This window comes from Oryctolagus cuniculus, chromosome 18, assembly GCF_964237555.1.
Source record: "Oryctolagus cuniculus chromosome 18, mOryCun1.1, whole genome shotgun sequence".
NCBI classification, from domain to species: domain Eukaryota; kingdom Metazoa; phylum Chordata; class Mammalia; order Lagomorpha; family Leporidae; genus Oryctolagus; species Oryctolagus cuniculus.
Window position 1 is genome coordinate 50,570,727 of NC_091449.1, and position 21,996 is coordinate 50,592,722.

The window sequence follows — 21,996 nt, forward strand, 5'->3', positions numbered from 1 at the left end:
CTGGAGGAGGGGAAAGGTGTGGGACTCCCAAGGGACCCATGCTCCCTGAAGTGGCCTGGATAGGGTTCAGGCATCTGCACGAGGAAGTGCAGGCCCAGGCCTGGCTGCAGCACTCACCTCGGGGCTGCGGGAAGGCTGTGGGGGACATGTTTCGGAGGTTGTCCATCTGTGTGGTGTAGATGATGCTATCCTCAAAGAACATGCAGGAGCCGTCACTGCCCACCACTGGGGGGTGAGTCACTTTGAGGATGATCCCTGGGCTGTCCACTTCAGTAGCCTCAGGCAGAGGCTGCTCAAGGGCAGGGCTTTCTGTGACAGCATGTGAGGAGGGACCTCTGGTGAGCACACACCTGTATACACAGTCACCCCACTTTCCAGCTGCTGTGGCTAGTTTTTCACAAGTGGCCTCTCCTCCCTTCACTGCCCCAGTGAAACCCAAACCCTGAATTTTGGAACTCTGAAGAACTCTCCAACCCCCACTGTTGAACTAAAACTGGTACCAAGCAGGGGCTCAGGCATCTGTGCAAGGAAGTGAAGAGCCCAGCTGGGGGCTGGAAATCTATAAAGCAAATTTATAAAATCTATAAACAAAATTGTAAAGCAAATCAGTGATTGGGGGGCAATCACTGATGCCCGTGGGCTCAGAGCAGATGTTTGTCACCCCGAAGCTTCACAGACCAACCTGAGGCTCCTAGAGTTCAGGAAGGCCCCTGAGGCAGGGCCTGAGCCTCTCAAAGGGAAGGTGACAGAATACTGGAGGAGGAACTTTGGGGGAGCAGAGGAAACAGCCTGGCTGGGGTTCTCAGCAGCTTCCCCAGACCACCACTGCCCCAGGCCATACGCATTCTCTCAGCCCAGTTCCCAGGGACCCCTTATCTTTTAGGCTCTTGCTCCTGGGTGTCTCAGCATCTCGCTATGTGTGCTCTTCCTTGAGTTCTACTCTGTCTGCCCACCTCAGTAAGGGCACATCCCACCGCCCCTTGAAACCATCTGAGCTAGAAACCTGGCCCCTCCCTGGCCTGATCTCCCACCCCACCCCCTACCCCCACCTCCCCACCCCCTCCACCGCCTCACCTTTCTCTGAGCCTAGAATGGACTCCAGGCTTTGAGCATCCCCTCCTGCTGCTGCATTTCCTGCACTCCCAGAGCAAGCTTTCTGTAATGCTCACGTGACCATATGACCACTTGTTTAAAATCTGTCTACTCCACTTAGGGTGGGAACAGGGCACTGCATTCCGAGCTGAATCCCGAAGACCTGTCCTGGATGAGTCCTGTCTTCAGCCTCGGCTCCTATCACACCTGCACGTGAAGCCTGGCCTCCAGCTAGCCATGCCCTGTGCTCCACAAACACCTGGGCTTGTCCTTTCTGCTCCTGCTGACACCACAGCCTTCTGCCTCCTTTGTACTCCTACTTCCCAGGCTCCCTCAAGCCGGGCCATGGTGCCAGTCATTGTGGTCTGCTGCCTGGCTCAGAGCAGGTCTTGATGGGTGGGGGGCTTTAGTCTCCTTTTTTCCCTAACTCTGTGGTGTTGGCCAAGGGGTTTGCCTTCTCTGCTGTACACAGACTTAGGTTGAGGATGGCAGGGACTTACCTCTCTCCTTTGGCCTGTGCTTGCCCCAGTCCTTCAGAGTGACAGCTCTTTTCACAGGGAAGTATGGCTTAAAGGTTGGCTCTGGTCCCTTGTCTTTCACGCCCGCTCCAGCCCCCGCCTGTGGGCCTGGATCCTTCTCTGAGGCTGTGCAATGGGCTTTCCAGGCAGCAGAGGTGCTGGGTTGGGAAGCAGCCTCACTTGCCAAGGGGAGCTGTGGGGCGGCCTCCTCCAAGGAGCTGCCCCGAGGTGCTGTCAGGGGCTGGAATTCCCACTGTTTGCAATTCACCATGTCCCATTCCCTCACTAGGGAGATGAGTTTTTGCATGGGGGTGACTGGAGGGTCTTTGGTTTCAGGTTTCTGTGTGAGGTTGATTGTGGTGCACTTTTTCTTGGGGGGACTCTCAGGGTGGCCCCCCCAGTGTCTGGGGTTGGCACACAGCCCCGAGCAGTGTGAGTATGTGCTAGAACTGCCTGCTCTCTTGGCATTTCGGCACAAGGACATCTGGATGGCCCGGGTGTACTGTTCAGCTTCCTCCATCTGGCTGGACCTGGTCAGATTCCCCTTGGCCTTGTTCCATGGAGTCCTGTCATTACAGTCTTCGAAGTCCACGGGCATGCAGGCTGTGCCCTGGGGAGGAAGGGGCAGATTACCTCTGGGCATGTTGTGTATCAACAACAAAGTCTTGCCCAAGATCTAATTAGCTGGCCTGTAAGACTCATCTGCTCACCCAGAGGAATCCATCCCTGACATGGGTCATCTGAGCTTTGCTCAGTCTGAGTGGGGATGATGGCAACTCAGGGGCCTCTCATACTCCAGTGGGGACATCATCAGAATCTCAAGGCATAAGTGGCCAGCACACCGGGTGGCCGTTTGGATGTGCTCTTTCGTTTTGCCACAGCCCTCAGTAGCTGGGCCTGGCCTCCGAACCCTGTGGCAGTGGTCTTTGAGAAAAATGGCAGTTAAAGAAAACTGTAACTTACTTCTTTGGCATCTCTACTAAACTCTACCAGTGACCCTGGCCCTTCTGTCACCACATGCAGCCTCCGGATGGGAAATGCTTCTTCATTTTCAGATTCTTTCTCCTGGGTCCATGATCTGCAGAAACCAAGGGGGTAGGCTAACGAGCAGAGGCTTCCATCAGCTCATTGCCAGTTGGTCAAGCCTGCTAGTCAGTGGTGGGACAGAGGATCTGAAAGGGTTTCATTTAAGTCACTGGCAGTGCTGGGCCTGCTTCACTCCCTTATCCCCAAGAACAGGTCCCACTAAGAGCTGAGATAGACTCAGAGTTCAAGCTGCACATCTGGAATCCAGAGTGAAGTTTTCTTACTTGTATGCCTCACATTGTGCGAGGGCTTCTGAGAGGGACGGAATGTGGTATTCCTCCACCTCCTGGCAGAAGAGGGGCCACTCCCTGCAAACAACAAGGAGATGTCAGATGGGGCAGCTGGGGTGGGAGTGTGGGTACGGTGTAAGCCCACAGAGTTGCTGCCTTGAACACCAGTTCCCGTGTGGGAAATGGTAAAACCTCCTCCCGGAAAGCTGCAAACGGAGGCTTCCCCTGCTGCAAAGGAGGGATCAGCCTTGGCGATATCACTACGCCTTGCTTCACTTACTTAAATTCAGATGGCAGGAACAGTTTTCCGAGTCTCAGGAAGTTGAGAATGTGTCGGAACATTTGGCCGTCCCCGTGGATGAGCAAGGTCTGCCCATATGTGATCCAGTACACTCTCTGAGGGTCGGACAGCAGTTCTGGATACTGGAGGGGGTTGACACCAGGTTCAGTTAGTCCTGAGGGCTGAGGCTTTAGTAAGGGGCAGGTCAGCCTTCTCTCACTGCGTCTTCCCACCCTTGCTGGAGCAGAGGCTTTGGGGTTTCCATCTCCCTTTCTTGTTGGCTACAGGAGCAGAGCATGCAGGGAGAAGCACATGTCTGCTTCAACTTTTGCTGCTCTATAGAGCACCTTCTCAAGGCATCGGGAACCCTACCCTACCTCCATCTTGGCTCAGGCCCCTCAGAAATGGCTTCCTTCATACCCAAACTGCTGAGGGTCTTCCTAGCATGCTGTTCATTCCATTTCTGCTCACAAGATAAGAGCATTCCAGGCTGTGGATCTAGGGAAAGTCCTTGTTCTAAGCAGGTGCTGGAAGCTGTGTGAGGGTCAGGTGACAGGCCCCAAAGCAGCTCAGGCAGGAAAGTCCAAGGGAGAGGAGGGCTGGGCCAGCAGTACCTTCAGCAGGGTCTGCAGGGTGGTTGCATACCAATGGCTTCCAACATAAACTTTGATGATCTGTTGGGGGGAATACACAGTGATCTCTGCTGTCCACTCCTCATCTGTGGAAACCAATGACAGTGACATGTGGCCAGAGGAAGTTAAGTAGAACATTTTGGTCAGTACTATATAGCATGGTAAGGATCAATATGTTCATCAGTCACATGGCATCGCCTATTCAGATGCGGCAGGAATCCCTGATGCCAACCTCTGTGCTGCTCCTCAGAGTACCATGGGTGGTGATGGGCTTGCAGTGGCAGCTTTGAGTGTCAGCTCATGACTCTGGGGGTGGGGGGGGGCAATCCTACTTGAGCCACCTCCATCAAGAAAGCTGACCTGATGATGTGATCTACCTACATTGCCAGCTGCCTCAGGTTTCTGGCTGGCTGTGTCCTGGATGTTTAGCTTTTCTTGGGATCACTCAGACTGGAGCTAGGAGTCCCTCTGGATGGGCCCATTGTTTAGTAAATATCATAAGGTCAGGGCTGGCATCGTGGTGTGGTGGGTTAAGTGGCCACTTGTGATGCTGGCATGCCATACTGGAGTTCTGGTTCAAGTCCCAGCTATTCTGCTTCTGATCCAGCTTCCTACTCAAGCACCTGGGAAGGCAGCAGCAGCAGGTGACCCAAGTACTTGGGCCCCCGCCACCCATGTGGGAGACCAGGATGGAATTCTTGGCTCCTGGCTTCAGCCAGGCCCTGCCCTGGCTATTGCAGCCATTTGGGGAATGAGCAGCAGATGGAAGCGCTCTCTCTCTCGCTCTCGCTCTGCTTTTCAAATACATATTTTTTTTTTTTAATGTTTTAGGGTCAACACATCAAATCCTTGCCACTTCTGAGATTAACTTTCTAGCTATGTCTGGATATTGGGAGCTCTGTGCTGGGAAGATGAATCCATGACTATTTCCCTGGGGGTGACTATATTTAGGCCTGTTTTTCATGTTTGGGGACCAGTTTCTTTCCTTTTTCTTTTTTTCTTTTCTTTTTTTTTTTTTTTTTGACAGGCAGAGTTAGTGAGAGAGAGATAGAGAAAGACAGAGAGAAAGGTCTTCCTTCCGTTGGTTCACCCCCTAAATGGCCACTATGGCCAGTGCCCACGCCGATCCGAAGCCAGGAGCCAGGTGCTTCTTCCTGGTCTCCCATGCAGGTGCAGGGCCCAAGCACTTGGTTCATCCTCCACTGCCTTCCCGGGCCACAGCAGAGAGCTGGACTGGAAGAGGAGCAACTGGGACAGAATCCGGTGCCCCGACCGGAACTAGAATCCGGTGTGTCGGCACCACAAGCGGAAGATTAGCCTAGTGAGCCGCGGCACCGGCCTTCTTTTTCTTTTTAAAAATCAATTTATTTATTTGAAAAGCAGAGTGAGAGGAGAGATCTTCCATCTGCTGGTTCACTCCACAAATGGCTATAACATCAAGGACTGGGCCAGGCTGAAGCCAGGATCCAGAAGCTTCTTCCAGGTTTCCTACATGGGTGCAGGGGCCCAAGCATTTGGGCCATCTTCCACTGTTTTCCCAGGCACATTAGCAGAGAGCTGGATCAGAAGTAGAGCAGCCGGGACTCAGACCAGCACTCATATGGGATGCCTGTGTTGCAGGCAGTGGCTTAACCAGTTATGCCACAACGCTGGCACCCTACTAGGTTCTTTTGAAGCAAATTTCAAACATCTTGCCACTTTATCAATAAATGCTTCAGCAGATATCCCTAAAAGATAAGGATTCTTTTTTTATTATAGTGAGAGAAGCACAAAGACCAAGAGACAGCTAGACACGAGAGAGCGCTTCCAGCAGCTGGTTCATACCCCCTAAATGCCCAAAATGGGCAGGACTGGGTCAGGCTGAAGCTGGGAGCTGGAAACTGAACCCAGGTCTCCCACGGGTGGAAAGGAACCCAATTACTTGAGCTGTCACTACTGCCTCCCAGGGGCTACGTTAGCTGCAAACTGGAATTAAGAGCCAAGGAGCATATTGAACCTGGGTATTCTGATAAGGGGCACAGGCACTCTAACTGGTGTTTTCATTGCTAGGCCAAATATCTGCCCCAGGATTCTTTTTTTGTGATTTTTTTTTTAAATAATTTTTTAAAATTTATTCAAGAGGCAAACAGAGTCCCAAGGGGTGAGTTTCTACTGAGCTTTGTACTGAGGGCAGGGTGTGTAACCAGATATACAATCAGCACCTGGGGGCAAAGCAAGGTTTTCTTGGGGACCTGTGGGCCTCAGAGACTGGGTAGCAGCCCTGGCTATACTGCCCAAGAGTAATTGTGGGCTTAGCGATGAGAGGGGGCACTTAAAATGAAGGCTTCCCTTTAGGGAGAATCCACAAATGTCAGTTGGCTTCCCCTTCCTCTCCCATCTTCGGTTTCTGGTTGCACCCAACTCATCTTTTCTCTCCAGGCCCCCAGACCCGCCCCAGTGCTAAATTAAAACCCAGAAGCTCCTCATTTACTCAGCACGTCCATGGGTGCCAAAGTCCTCGGCTCCAGATGAGTCTTCAGAGCCACTTTCATTGGCTCATAGGTGATGTCCCTCTTGTCCAGGAAAGCACACAGCTCATACACCTCGGAAATGGTCTCGGTCAGGGGCAGCCGACAAGTCCCCAGCCAGTTCCTGCCCAGAGGAAAGGTCTGTCACAAAGAAGCTCACTCAGCAGCATACCCTGAGAGACCTTTCTGTGTCTGGGATGCTCTGTCAACACCACCTCAAGTTTGGCAGGTTCCCCGATTTAACTGGCAATCTGGCCATACCTTGAAGGACACTGGCCCAGCCTTTTGGAACCCAGCTGGACCTACTTCAGAAAAACCCTTGTACATGGGCTCACGTCAAGGCTCTGGGTCATTTCAGAGTCCAGAAGCCAGGTCAGGGCCAGGCCACTCCCTTCCTACCCCCATAGGCATCTAAGACATTTCCAAAACTGTGGCAGCCTGCTGGGGTCTTGAGAGATTAACAGCCTGTGTGCCCAGGAAAGACCCTGGGGTCTGACCCCTCCCCTCCTTCCCCCCTCTTCCAAGGCACTTGTCCTTTGTGACTTTAAGGTGGATGTCCCTGGGAGAGATGAATAATGGTATGGGCCCAAAGGGGTAAGACAGTGTTCAGGGCCAGCTGGTCCTCTCCCCAGGAGCTCAGGAATACCCACTTCCACCTTAGTGCCAGCATATTCATGTTCAGTGACCCTAAGCATTGTTGCACTTTTCTGAAGTTTACCCTTTTATAAAACTGGATTAGGATCCATACCCCTTGCATAAATGGGAACATTCTAAACTCAGCCTTCAAGGCAGGGGTCAGGTAGCACCTCTTTTGGGAAGTCTGCCTGCCTTACTCCTGAAGGGAATGCCCCGGCCCTGGCCTCTGAGTTCAGTGTGCCTCCAAAGGATGGGCGCAAAGTCTCTGTAGAGGGGTCTGCATATGAGGGGGTAGCCAGTGCCGCAGGGTCTGACTAGGATCTGGTTCCTTAGACCTAGCACAGAGCTAGAAGCAGAGAAATGGAATGGAGAACAGAAATATCAAACAGTCTGAAGCCAAGCCCTGTCCTCTGAGGTCCTGAGCTGGTAGTGGCAGTGGGAGCAGGTAAATGATGGGCTGGCCCCTCTGGCTTGCAGCAGAGCACCCAGGCTGTCTAGAGAAGGGCAGCACCCAGCCTGATGGAACCGAGCTGTCCCCACGTAGGGCCTTACTTGACATGCTGAAAGAGGACCCCATTGCCCGTGATGTACAGCCTGCTTCCGTCCAGCGTGCTCTCAATGCGGAGCTGTCCCAGTGCGGAGTCTGGGTACTTGACCAGCAGCCCCAGGGCCATCACGTACAGTGGCTTCACGGATTCCAGGCCGGCTGCACGGCCCCCCTTCCCAGGGCTTGGGGGAGGGCAGGAGGTCCGGGAACAGCCACCTGTGCGGGGAGCAAAGGCGGACTCCCTGACCCCCGTGGTCACAGCTCTTTTGCAGGCTGCAGCTCCCTTCCTCCTTCTGCCCCTTTGGCTTGGAGGCAGCTTCTTTCCTTGCCTGCTCCCTGTCTGGGTCTCCAAGTCACCATGATGTTTTTGTATGTTCAGCCAAGCTTAGAGGTCAAAACTGTCTGTCAGGAGGTGAGGCAGGGTAGGGGACTCATCTATAGTCTCACCAGCACCTATATTTCAGAAAATTCAGTTGAGCAGCCGTTGAGCCCCAGCTTCTTCAGGACTCCCCATGGGTTCCAAGCTCCATTCTGACTAGGACAGTGTAGGGATCAGTGACCCTAGTGCAGAACCCAGTGAGTGTTACTGCCTTCAAAACTCATAGCCCCTCTCGCTGACACCCTCAGGGGAACTGTCTGCAGACACACTCGGTAGTGTTTATTTTCTGCTTGGATATTCGGGTGGCTGGCTCAGGGGTGGGATCTGGGCCACCTGCAGTGGGCACGGGGCATAGGGCACAGTTCTTACAGCCCCTGGATAAATGAGGCAACAGGGACTGGAGGGCAAGCTGCTGGGGGTTTTCCTGGATCATCTGTCCTCAGAGCAACCTACAAGAGTCATGGTGCTATCACTGGCCCACAGAGACACTGTGCCCTGGGAGGCTAATTAATAAGTCCCTTACCCTAAATTATGAAGCTAGACATGGGCAGCTCTGGGTTTTGAGGCCAGCTCTGTCCCTCTCTAAGGCCACCAGAGCTGTTGGCCTTAGTTATAAAGCTTTATAAAAGTCTAAGCCACACTGTGTGGGAGGAGTGCCGCCCAGTTTCCAGAGCCTTCCTACCCAGCTCCTCCCACCTCTGCGCTCATCGCACAGAGCAGACACCAGTCTACCCAGATCACCATGGTCCCTAGCTCACCCCTTAAGTGGACTGTAAGGCCCTGGGACAGGCTGGAGGCCTGCACAGGATACTACTCTCCCCACGCTGGGTGAGACTCCATTTGCCTGGGCAGAGGGTGGGAAAGCTGGGCCTGAAGATCAGGAAAGGCCGTATCCCCCCAGGGTGATAGTCTGATGATAGCAAGGCCCAGCCTCTCACGTGTAAGGCAGTTGTCCACCTCCCCCAGGATGACAGTCTGATGATAGCAAGGCCCAGCCTCTCACGTGTAAGGCAGTTGTCCACCTCCCCCAGGATGACAGTCTGATGATAGCAAGGCCCAGCCTCTCATGTGTAAGGCAGTTGTCCACCTCCCCCAGGATGATAGTCTGATGATAACAAGGCCCAGCCTCTCACGTTTAAGGCAGTTGTCCACAGACTCAGATGCCAGCTGAGGCCTTAGGAGGTAGCTAGCTCCCTGCAATATGTGCAGCATCCTTCGCAGTTGTGCAGGAGTTGGCAAATGGGATGAAAAAGGACAAATCAAAACCAAAAGGGAAGGGGGTAAACTGGAATGAGGCAGAGATGGGAGCACAAAGCCTGCACTGGATGGTCAGGAAGTGTCTGGAACAGACTAGAACAGGCACGGTGGCCAGGGTTGCAAGGTGGAGGGCAAGGGAATTTACTGCTGGGCAGGAGAGTGGAAGCACTGGTGGGAAATTTGCCCAAGCGTCCCCAGGGCCTCCAGCTGTGCCCAGATGGGTGCTCATCCCTTCTAAAGCAGGGCAGCCCAGCCTGGCCCCTGGAAGCCTGCCTTCAGGCCCAGCCTCCCTCCCCAGGACATTCTGGCCTGGCTTCCCCACCTCAACTGGGCTTCCCCTGCTCCGGGCTGGGCCGGGCTCCCTGGGCCCCTGGTTAGCTGCCAGCTACCACTCAGTGAAGTGCTGAGCAGACAGGGAGGGCACACAGGGCTTCAGTTTGAAATTCCTCTTCTTGGATTCTAAGGCAGCCAGAACACCTGCTGTTGTCACTGCCTAAAGCCCACAGTGGTTTGCGGGAGTGGAGATGTTTGCTCTCAGCTTTTCAGCTCAAACCTGGGCTGCCCAAATGTCAGAGGAGGCCACAGCTTGCCAGCCACATACCCATGTTCATCCGGTACAGCCTTACGGCTTCAGTGAGCTCAGGGATTTCCAGAATTTCCACTTCTGCTTCTAATACATCTATGTTGGAGAAATTATCTGGTAGCAAAATCTTCTGGGAGCGGAGAAAATTCACTTGAAAAGCAATGGGAAACAAGATGAATTAAAGAGTTATTCCTGGGGCCGGCGCTGTGGCGCAGCAGGTTAATGCCCTGGCCTGAAGCGCCGGCATCCCATATGGGCGCCGTTCTAGTCCTGGCTGCTCCTCTTCTGATCCAGCTCTCTGCTATGGCCTGGAAAAGCAGTAGAAAATGGCCCAAATCCTTGGACCCCTGCACCCACGTGGGAGACCTGGAAGAAGCTCCTGGCTCCTGGCTTCAGATCGGCACAGCTCCGGCCGTTGCGGCCAACTGGGGAGTGAACCATCGGATGGAAGATCTCCCTCTCTGTCTCTCTGTCTCTCCTCTCTCTGTGTAACTCTGACTTTCAAATAAATAAGTAAATCTTAAATTAAAAAAAATAAATAAATAGTTATTCCTGACTTAATGGTGAGCTGGGTTTGAGGTGCTGCAATCCATCCCAGGTTCTCCCTGTTCTGAAACAATTCTAAACATACCTGATTTTAGATTAGTTTGTAGTCTGTTGTTTTCAAGATGAAAAATCCCAAATTACTTTGTTTTCCTTTGTCTGAGTCCATGGGCGTGGCTTCCCATGCCAAGCCCTCTAGGTGAGCACAGTGGCCCTGAGACTTACCCTGTGAATCTTGACCCAAAAGGTCATTGCAAAAGAGGGAGCTGTCTTGTTGCTTAGAAAGGAGGGCCCAGTGGAGACTGGGCTGGCATGTGGTGCCTGCAGTCTGTCCCTGTCTGGACTGAAGTGTAGGAGGCAGAGGTGGAGCTAATGCTAACGACCTGTGTCAATCAACTTGGAGACTGAGAAGCAGACTTGCTAGGTCACTGTGAAAAAGAATGGTTGGGGTTCCAGGCATTTGGGCCCTGTGCATCCAGTGCATTTATTGCCCAATTCATTCAGCAGCATAATCTTGGGGTCAGGGAGGTCACTCAGTCTGATAAAAGATCCCATCACTCCTCAGGCCACTAGCTCTAGCCAACCATGCTACAGTGCTCCTAGAAACCTGTTTCCATCCACCCTCCTTGCCTCTTATTTTGAGTTTGGTGGAAGGGAAGGCAGGGAGGGACCATCTTAAATCAATTCCATTTCCTCATTTTATGGTGCAAGGAACTCAGGCCTGGAGCCTGGCTAAATACTTTCAGACAGGGTGGGAAGAGAAGCTGACTTTGGAGTCCAGCTCAGCACTGAGTCCATCACATCAACTCCTATGGCCCTTGACACCTTGGTACCTTCTAATGCTTCTCTCCAGCCAGGCCACCCCAGCCAAGCTCAGTGGGAGCTAATGCTAGAATCTGCTTCTTCCTGGAAGCCTCTGTTATGCTTCCTCCCCTTCTGCTCAGGGAAGCTCCCAAGGCCCTGAGCACCAAACAGGGTTCTGTGGGGTGCCTGGTGGGAAGAGCCATTGGGCCCTATCATCCCGCCCCCTATACCACCCCTGGACAGAGCAATCACCAATGAAGCGGAACTCGCTGCACTCGCACTCGATCAGGGCCACGGTCTCAGCCAGCCACAGCAGGTTGTCCTCAGTCACCAGGCTCGGATACTTGGCTACCAGGTCTAGGGGCACAAAGCAGTAATGCACTTCCTCTTCTGTGTCCAACAGCGGTGTGTCCATGAGCCCCAAAGGCGCCTTATCATGGAGACCTAGAGGAGAATATACAGGGGGGTCTCACCACCTCCTAGAGGTCAGGACTTTCAGAACCCAGCAGTGGGATATGTTGTGACAGTTTGGTTTATGTACCCAAATTAATGTCATTAAATTCATGTACCCATTTGCTTCTTTTTAATTGAGCAAGCCAACTACTGTGACCCACAGGTCTTTTGGCTCTCCTGGAAGCTCAAAGCCCATCAGTAATCATGAAGGCCCTGTTCCCGTGTCCCAAGGCACTCATCAACAGTGGCCATTTGGTAAAATTTCTGTGCAGTGGTGGGAGGTAACTTTAGAGGCTTCCCTGACTACTAGGAGGGGGCAGAAGGCAGCCCTGCCTTGTCCAAGTGAAACTAGTAAGTAGACAATGAACATGGAGGAAGGTGCTTAGTTCTGGTGGACAAACAGCCATGGAGAGGACACGTGGCAGGTAGGAGGCCCAAGGAGATGACAGATAAATAGAGAAATCATCCAGAATTGGCTCTGAAATCAAGGTACTCTGTGGATGGAAGCCTGTTCTGTTAGGGTGAGGAGAGGGGAAGCTGGTATGGACTTCGGGGCAGGGGCGGCCTGTCCCTGATTCTACCTGTGAAGGCTGGGCTTTTTATCGGAAACTCTGAGGGTTTGCTGATGCACTTCCACGTGCGCCAGTAGTTCAAAGATGCTCTCTCAGCCACGGGTATGTCTGCAGGCCGCACACGGAGATGGTGTTTTCCTTCCTTCAAATTATCTAGAGTCTGTTAGATAGAGAAGATTACTGCCTTGAAAATAGAAACCAAGTATCTGTTGTTTCTACAACGAACACCTGGAAAGATAATCGACAACCTACTTTGGTAGAAGTACTATGAAATAAATCTAGTCAATCACACAGTCTATGCTGGAATGTAGGGTTTATAGGATTACATGCTAATATTCAAAATCCCAGTGACAATTTTTATTCTTCTGATTTTTGAAATATCTTTTTGTGTTACAAGTTTAGGTCAAGTAATAGTAATTTTATCTTGCATAATCTAAACAGCAATTTTACTTAATCATTAAAAACTTGATATTTTCTAGGCCGGCGCCATGGCTCACTAGGCTAATCCTCCGCCTTGCGGCGCCGGCACACCGGGTTCTAGTCCCGGTCGGGGCGCCGGATTCTGTCCTGGTTGCCCCTCTTCCAGGCCAGCTCTCTGCTGTGGCCAGGGAGTGCAGTGGAGGATGGCCCAAGTGCTTGGGCCCTGCACCCCATGGGAGACCAGGAGAAGCACCTGGCTCCTGCCATCGGATCAGCGCGGTGCGCGGGCCGCAGCACGCCGGCTGCGGCGGCCATTGGAGGGTGAACCAACGTCAAAGGAAGACCTTTCTCTCTGTCCCTCTCTCACTGTCCACTCTGCCTGTCAAAAAAAAAAAAAAAAAAAAAAGAAACCTTGATATTTTCTATCATTTCTCTTCAATAATATTTTATTTATTTGAAAGACAGACAGAGAAACAAAGAAGCAGGGGCTAGCACCTGGGGATATGACACCAGCATACCATATGGGTACCCGTTCAAATCCCAGCTGCTCCACTTCTGATCTAGCTCCCTGTTATGTGCCTGAGAAATCAACTGAAGACGGCCCAAGTGCTTGGGCCCATGCACCCACATAGGAGACCTGGAAGAAGCTCCTGGCTTTGGATCAGCCTAGTTATGGCCATTTTGACTATTTAGGGAGTGAACCAGTGGATGGAAAATCAATCTCTCTTTCTTTTTCTCTCCCTCCTTCCCCTACTCTGTAACTCTTTCAAATAAATAAATAAATCTTAAAAATAAAAAAGACAGACAGACAGAGAAAGAGATCTTCCATCTGCAGGTTCACTCCCCAAATGCCCACAACAGCCAGGGCTCAGCCAGCTGAAGCTAGGAGCTGGGAACTCAATCTGGATCTTCCACATGGGTGGCAGGGATGCAACTACCTAAGCTATCACCTGCTGCCTCCCAAAGTGCACATTAGCAGGAAGCTGGAATCAGAAACAGAGCCTGCATTCAAACCTAGGCATTCTGATTTGGGATGCAGGTGGCCTAAGCAGCGTCTTAACTGATGCACCAATGCCCACCCCTCCTTTTCATAATTAAAAAAAAATCCTTTCTGACCTATTACAATCACTATGATTTGTTTATTAACTGGGCACATCCTAATCTGGGGAGAGATCCAAGTTGTTAGATCAAGTAATAATGAAAGTGTTTCATATTGGTGCAGGGTACTATATTTTCCTTTCCTTTTCTTTCTTTCTTCTCTCTCTCTCTCTCTTTCTTTCTTTCTTTCTTTCTTTCTTTCTTTCTTTCTTTCTTTCTTTCTTTCTTTTTCTTTCTTCCTTCCTTCCTTCCTTCCTTCCTTCCTTCCTTCCTTCCTTCCCTCCCTCCCTCCCTCCCTCCCTCCCTCCCTCCTTCCTTCCTTCCATCCATCCATCCATCCATCCATCCTTTTTTTGACAGGCAGAGTTAGTGAGAGAAACAGAGAAAAAGGTCTTCCTTCCGTTTGTTCACCCTCCAAATGGCCGTGGCCGGCGCGCTGCTCCGATCTGAAGCCAGGAGCCAGATGCCTCCTCCTGGTCTCCAATGCGAGTACAGGGCCAAGCACTTGGGCCATCCTCCACTGCCTTCCTGGGCCACAGCAGAGAACTGGACTGGAAGAGGAGCAACCAGGACTTAACCGGCGCCCCAACCGGGACAAGAACCCGGGGTGCCGGTGCCGCAGGTGGAGGATTAGCCTAGTGAGCCGCAGCGCTGGCCAGGGTATTACATTTTCTTTCTTTCTTTCTTTCTTTTCTTTTCTTTTCTTTTCTTTTTTTTTTTATTTTTTTTTTTTGACAGGCAGAGTGGACAGTGAGAGACAGAGAGAAAGGTCTTCCTTTTTGCCGTTGGTTCACCCTTCAATGGCCGCCGCGGCCAGCGCACTGCGCTGATCCGAAGGCAGGAGCCAGGTGCTTCTCCTGGTCTCCCATGTGGGTGCAGGGCCCAAGCACTTGGGCCATCCTCCACTGCACTCCCGGGCCATAGCCGAGAGCTGGCCTGGAAGAGGGGCAACTGGGACAGAATCCGGCGCCCCGACCAGGACTAAAAGCCGGTGTGCCGGCGCTGCAAGGCGGAGGATTAGCCTATTGAACCATGGCGCCGGCTGAGGGTACTACATTTTCCAAAGCTCTTGTACACACATTTGCTCACTTACCTTGACACAACTCTTGGTTTTACTGATGAGGCAGCAGAGGGTCAAAGATTTTGTAACTGGCTGGCGGCGTCAAATAAAAAAAAAAGAAGAAAGAAAGAAACCCTAGTGGAGTTGCTCTTGGGAGCCTTGAGCATTGAGAAGAGTCCCCTGGTGGCCACAGCTATATACTGCAACCCCATAATTGCTTAAGGCCTTCAAAAAAGGTAGACCAAAGTCAGACAGCCTTCTCTACTTTGGATGGCTGGAGCAAGTCCCTCTTCCACTGATGGGAGGCCTGGGCAATGGCAAGGTCACCAGGAGTGTTCTCCTGGGACACTGAGGAATGGGGAAGACAGTGGATGCATGGAATACTGGAAGACGGTCTCACATCCATTTGAAAATACGCTTTGTACATCACCAAGGACATAGTCACATGCCACCATGCTTGGTCTCAAGGACCTCTCAGCTTGGAGGAAAAGACAGACGTGAAAGCCAGCAATTTACATGCATTGAGATGAGAGCCAGTGTTGGTTATGAAGTTTCTGGATCTCAAAGAACCCTAAGATTTCTTTCTACAGCCCTGGAAGGGGATCTCTGCTTTCTTAGTTACCATGGCATGCAGGCGGCTACCCTGGGGTGCACTATTCCTGTAAATGGAATGCTAGGAATGGAACCCTGGATTCTGTAGCCTAAGCCATGACCACTATTCTTGACTAGCTGCCTCCCATATGTCACAGAACATCTCCAAGTCTCGGGCTCCTCACATGCAAAGTAGGATGAAGAGTAAAATCTGAAAGATGTCGTAAGGATTAAAGGAAATAATATCTTAATTTCTTCTTGGTGGTCAGATCCCAGACTACCTTTCCAGCTTCATCTCCTACCTTTCTTTCATTTTTGTCTCTTCAACAGTGACCCCACAAAACTCCACAAATATACCAGGTTCTTCAAGGCCTCCCCAACTTTATGCATGCTGTTCTCTGTGTCCAGAGTGCTCCTCTCCTTCCTTCTCTGCCAGAAAAGCCTGGAACCCCCCAATCCAGAGTGGGTCATCTTCCCCTTTGTTCCCCCTGATGGCCCCACACTTGCTTCTGCAGGCCTCTGGTTTGCTTCTGGTTTCTCCTTGTCCCAGTACTGAGGCTCCTGGGGGCAAGGGGCTGGGTTGATGCATTTCCACTTTCAGTCTAGAATCTAGCATGCAGCAAGTGCTAAGAGCTGCCAGGTTGCATGAAAGAAATAAAAGTGGAGGGCTGGAGGGCTTGGTCCTCTGGTAAGAAAAGCAAAGAAAGACATGGAGGACCCCTGAGGCAGCTGGCAGAGAAGTAGACTGCGCTCATGAAATGGACAAAGATGCTGAGACCCTAAAACCTAGGGAAAGCCAGCACAGGATCACAATGGGCAGGGTCCACAGACTGGGGAGAATGTAATTTTTTTTTTTTTTTTGACAGGCAGAGTGGACAGAGAGAGAGACAGAGAGAGAGGTCTTCCTTTTGCCGTTGGTTCACCCTCCAATGGCTGCCGCGGCTGGCGCGCTGTGGCTGGCGCACTGCGCTGATCCGATGGCAGGAGCCAGGTGCTTCTCCTGGTCTCCCATGGGGTGCAGGGCCCAAGTACTTGGGCCATCCTCCACTGCACTCCCTGGCCACAGCAGAGAGCTGGCCTGGAAGAGGGGCAACCAGGTGTATTTTTTTATTTATTTATTTGTTCATTTGAAAGACAGATTAGAGAGAGAGAAAGAGAAACATCAATCTTCCATCTGCTTGTTTTCACTTCCCAAATGGCCACAACAGCCATTTGGCCAAAGTCAGGAGCCTGGAACTCCACCCAGGTCTCCCACATGAGTGGTAGGGGCCCAAACACTCGAGCCATCTTCCACTGCCTTCCCAGACCCATTAGCTGGGAGCTGGATTGGAAATGGTGCAGCCAAGACTCAAACAGGTGTTCATATGAGATGCTGGCATCTGCAGGTAGAAGCTTAACCCACTGTGCCCTAATGCTGGCCCACAGACTGCAATTTCAATGAGAACTGTAGGATACAGGGAAGACCTATGAAAGAGAGGGACAAGGGGGAAAGTAGACAGGGACAGAGGATGACAGGAAGAAAGGTAATGGACAGAAAGATAATGACTAGGGCCGGTGCTGTGGTGTAGTAGGTAAAGCCACTGTCTACAGTGCCAGCATCCCATATGGGTGCTGGTTCAAGTCCCAGCTGCTCCACTTCCGATCCAGCTCTCTGCTATGGCCTGGGAAAGCAGTAGAAGATGGCCAAAGTCCTTGGGCCCCTGCACCCACGTGGGAGACTCAGAAGAAGCTCCTGGCTCCTGGCTTCGGATTGGTGCAGCTCTGGCCATTGTGGCCAACTGGGGAGTGAACCAACAGATGGGAGATCTCACTCTCTCTGCCTCTCCTTCTCTCTATGTAACTCTGACTTTCAAATAAATAAATAAATCTTTAAAAAAAAGAAAGAAAGAAAAACAATGGCTGAAGCAGCAAGAAGAGAAAGTGATAGGTAGGGAGAGCCTGAAAGAGAGCATACCATTCTAAAAAGGCACTAAGCTGATTTCATCATAGGAACTTGATCCTGACACTTCACCTGGAGATTCAAACCCCAAGATTCTCTTACTAGAAGAACCATGGTACCCTGGAACAATTCTAAATTGACCATATGGGAAGGGACCTGGGCAGGGGGTGGGGAAGAGGCCGAATCCTGCCCAGGACAATAAATAACCCACTTGAGGATGGCCCAAGATCTCCCCTTGGAGGTGTTTGGTACCCAATGTCCTCAGGGGTGGGTCAGTAATGTCAGTGCAAATGTCTTGGGAGGAGATGTGCCAAGTGTGTAGTGTGAGCAGGCCCATTTTCCCTAGTAAGGTATGTTTGACAAATCTTTTTTTTTTTTTGAAAGGCAGAGTGGACAGTGAGAGAGAGAGACAGAAATAAAGGTCTTCCTTTACCGTTGGTTCACTCTCCAATGGTCGCCGCGGCCGGCGCACCGCGCTGATCCGAAGCCAGGAGCCAGGTGCTTCTCCTGGTCTCCCATATGGGTGCAAGGCCCAAGCACTTGGGCCATCCTGCACTGCACTCCCAGGCCACAGCAGAGAGCTGGCCTGGAAGAGGGGCAACCAGGACAGAATCCGGCGCCCCGACCGGGACTAGAACCCAGTGTGCCGGCGCCGCTAGGCGGAGGATTAGCCTAGTGAGCCGCGGCACCGGCCGACAAATCTTTAAAGAGAGAAAAACCAGAGGCAGGCATTTGGGATACCCTCATTCCCTACCAACAGAGTGCCTGGGTTCCACAGATGATGGGATCTGGCTCCTGACTCCAGCTTCCCACTAATGCAAATCCTGGAAGGCAGTGGTGATGGCTCAAACAATTGGGTCCCTGCCATCACATGGGAGACCTCAACTGAGTCCCTGGTTCCTAGTTTTAGTTCCAGCGCAGCCCCACTCTATCCCTCTCTCTGCCTGTAAAATAAATAAATAATTTTTAAGAAAGGAAAAAAATGAGGCTGGCGCCATGGCTCAATAGGCTAATCCTCCACCTGTGGCACTGGCACACCGGGTTCTAGTCCCGGTCGGGGCGCTGGATTCTGTCCTGGTTGCCCCTCTTCCAGGCCAGCTCTCTGCTGTGGCCTGGGCGTGCAGTGGAGGATGGCCCAAGTGCTTGGGCCCTGCACCCGCATGGGAGACCAGGAGAAGCACCTGGCTTCTGGCTTTGGATCAACGCAGCGGCCATTGGAGGGTGAACCAACGGCAAAGGAAGACCTTTCTCTCTGTCTCTCTCTCTGTCCACTCTGCCTGTCAAAAAAAAAAAAAAAAAAAAAAGGAAAAAAATGAAATAAATTTAGAAAGATCATGATCCTTGCCAGTATGGCCATACCACATGCTAGTCTGAGGAACCAGTGTGGCACCAGGCTCAGGAGTCTTAACAAGACTGTTTTCTGAACTCTCTCAATCAATTCTTGTTCTGACTTCTAGAAAAACAGGCCCTGTACTCACAGGGGCATTGTTGCGCAGTGAGTTAAGCTACAGGCTAGAGGCCCAGCATACCACGTGGGCACAGGATTGAGTCCTGGCTGCTCCTTGTCCAATCCAGTTTCCCTGCTAATGTTCTTGGGAAAGCAGCAAAGATGGCCCAAGTGCTTGGGCCCCTGCATCCAAGTAGGAGACCCGGAAGAAGCTCCTGGCTTCATCCTAGTCCAGCCTCAGTCATTGCAGCCACGTGGGGAGTGAACCAGCAGATGGGAGATTTCTTTCTCCCTCTCTCTGCCTCTCCTTATCTCTGTAACTCTGCCTTTCAATAAATAAATAAATCTTTAAAAAGAAAGAAAAGAAACCACAGTCAGCACTCCCCAGCCACCTCACCTACTTATGTATTTATGGTCCTTGAGTCTCCCCTAATAGATACAACCTTCCCAAGAACTCAAGGACCTTGCTAGCTTTGTTCTCTGCTGTATTTGCAGCACAATGCTCATGGGCTCTCAGTACATTTTTGTTGAATGGATGAATAAGTGAAAAAGAACACTTCAGAGAAGCTGGGCTTCCAGAGTCCCTTTGGCTTTGCTAACTGAAGTTGCTACCCAGTGTGTGGCTGGTCCTCCATGGACTGACTTCAAGTCCACTTTCATCTGCTTGAATATTACTTCTAGGAATTTTATTCTTTATGTGTCATGACCTGGAAACTTATTGGAGGGAGGATTTCTTTAGGGAAACACAGACCTGAATTCAGATGGCTCATTATCAGCACAAGGATAAATGAAGTTATTTTTGGCCTAGATACAAGTGAAAACAAAATGTCAATCAGAAGTGCGTGTGTGTGTGTGTGTGTGTGTCTTTGCCAAAAGAAGGCTGACATGTGAACTCTGCTGGCAGAGCTTTGGGACTTAATGGAGGTTTTCCCAAAGCAGCAGCAGTTCTCAGAGATGCTTTATGCTCTGATGGAAGGAATGTGGTGGTAAAGGAGCTTGGGGAGCTTGCAAATCCCAGACTGTCTTGTGAAGACAATAAGGACCGGCACTGCTTTGAAGCTCAAGGGAAGCAGGGCTTGCAGAACGAAAGGATGTACAGAACTGCTGCTGGAGGTCAAAGGAGTCATCTCAAACCTGCCCTCCACTGCACAGGTGGGGTCAGCCTTCATAGGTCGTCCTCAACACCTCACTCCGTGTTCTTACAGATCTTTAAAAAGATTTATTTATTTGAAAGGCAGAGTTACAGACAAGGAGAGACAGAGAGAAGGAGAGAGATCTTCCATCTACTGGTTTACTCCCTAGAGGGCCACAACAGCCGGAGCTGGGCTGGTCCAAAGCCAGGAGCTTCTTTTGGGTCTCCCACATGAGGCAGAGGCCCAAGTACTTTCCCAGGTTAATTAGCAGGGAGCTGGATCACAAGCGGAGCAGCCAGGACTTGAACCCGTACCTGTATGGGATGCCAGTGTCAAAGGCAGCACCCTTACCTGCTATGCCGCAGCACCAACCCCAGCAGCTGAAGTTTACTACACAACTGTGAATGCTGGCTACTGTTTTCGATGCCAGGAATGCAAACATGAATAGAGTACAGTCCAGTGAGGGAAAAAGACGTAGGAATACACAATCCAAACAGAATTATCACTGATGTAATAGAGGAACTAACTCTGTCAGGAAAACAGACAGAGGCTGGTGCTGTGGGAAAACAGGTAAAGTCACCTCCTGCAGTGCTGGCATTCCTATGGGCACTGGTTCTCCAATCCGGCTTCCTGCTAATGTACCTTGGAAGGCAGTGTACCCATGTGGGAGACCTGGATGAAGCTCCAGGCTTCTGGTTCTAGCCTGGCCCAGCCCCAGCCATTGAGGCCATTTGGGGAGTGAACCAGCAGATGCAAGATCTCTCTCTCTCTTTCTGTCTCTCTCTCTCTCTCCCTCTCCTTCTCTGTAACTGTTAATTTTGAATAAACAAATCCTACCAAAAATTAAGCCTGGAAATGTCAGGCTAGACTTCTGGTGGGCCACGTTTAGGTCAAATCTTAAAGGGAATCATTCTAGGAAGAGGAAACAAGTGAAAAAGGATAGAGAGCATGTGGGGTGCTGAGGGACATGGCTGAATTTCAGCATGAGTGTGGACATGGCCATGGGTACACATAGGTCCGTGTAGGTGTTGGGAGGTGAGCCAGGACAAGCCGATGGGCCAGCCTGAGAGGTGCCCTGTCACATCACGAGGTGCTTGAGCTATCCATTTACTCATTCCCACAGACAAGCTACACTGTTGGGATGAATATTTGCTGTTTAGAGTCTCCTTCCTTCCCAAGCTCACAGTATCAATCTGTCCTCACATCACGAGTTAACAGGAAATGGGAGACTGCCACACGTCTATTTCCTTAAAGACATCCTTTGTGTGATCCATGTAAAACTCCCAGGCTCCCTCAAGCACAAGGAATGCAGGCATATTTGGGTTGCTTACTGGTAGCACAATGCTGACAAGTGGAGCAATTGAAGTCCAAACTTAGAAGGCCCCAGAAGGCAATGAGAGAACTAACACAAATAGCATGTACTGTCAACATACTATGTCCTCAGTAAACTTCTAGGGGCAAGTAAAGAGAATTTAGTAGTCTTCCAGTAACCTGAACCCTTGTGAGTGATCCTGAAGGGAAACTGCACACTCTGCAGTAACAGCTGTGACTCCTAACCAGGCCAATGGCTTGTGAACAGCTCAGAGCAGTTTACTCCTAGGTTAAAAATGGCTTTTCCAAATTACGAAGAAAGAATCAGGAAGCCCTGTGATATTAATGTGCAGACCTGCAATGACTACTTTCTATCTCCCCTGTGAACAACACACAACATCCCTAAACATTCAGTTCATGGATCCACACATCAGCTCTGAGGACTCTCAGATTTATATGAATTCCAGACCTGTATAGCCAGCACCTCCTCACCATCTGCACTAAAATGCTTTCATTGACTCCCACACATAGCACACTCAAATCCTATTCTCATTTTTTTCCTCCTAACCCTGTACATTCCTTATAATCCAATGTTCTGAGTGATAGGAACAAAGGAGTTGTCTATCTGCTCTCACCCTACATAAAATCCATCAGCCAGCCCTGTCAATTCTACCGTCAGGACATATCCAGAGTCTGAATGCTTCCAAGTCTACTATTATTCTTTCCATCAAACCACCAATACCTTCCATTTGGATGCTATGGGAGACTCCTTATTTCTTTACTTATTTTAAAGATTTATTTATTTAGTTTTTAAAGAGTTACAGAGAGGGTCTCTGAGACTTGAACCAGTGCATATGGGATGCAGGCATTTCAGGCAG

General features: G+C 50.9%; 1 protein-coding gene across 1 annotated transcript in view; it reads right to left on the bottom strand.

Moving 5' to 3' along the window:
• Window positions 1-21,996, bottom strand: part of KCTD19 (potassium channel tetramerization domain containing 19) — a 34,618-nt gene that overhangs the window by 3,191 nt on the left and 9,431 nt on the right. Inside the window, exons 3-13 of the mRNA XM_008257451.3 lie at window positions 12,129-12,279; window positions 11,347-11,538; window positions 9,766-9,897; window positions 7,534-7,744; window positions 6,309-6,469; window positions 3,821-3,924; window positions 3,207-3,349; window positions 2,921-3,004; window positions 2,574-2,688; window positions 1,593-2,220; window positions 118-309 (exon numbers count right to left, since the gene is read on the bottom strand). Coding sequence (XP_008255673.1) covers window positions 118-309; window positions 1,593-2,220; window positions 2,574-2,688; window positions 2,921-3,004; window positions 3,207-3,349; window positions 3,821-3,924; window positions 6,309-6,469; window positions 7,534-7,744; window positions 9,766-9,897; window positions 11,347-11,538; window positions 12,129-12,279 — 2,113 coding nt within the window. The remainder of the gene's footprint in view (window positions 1-117; window positions 310-1,592; window positions 2,221-2,573; window positions 2,689-2,920; window positions 3,005-3,206; window positions 3,350-3,820; window positions 3,925-6,308; window positions 6,470-7,533; window positions 7,745-9,765; window positions 9,898-11,346; window positions 11,539-12,128; window positions 12,280-21,996) is intronic.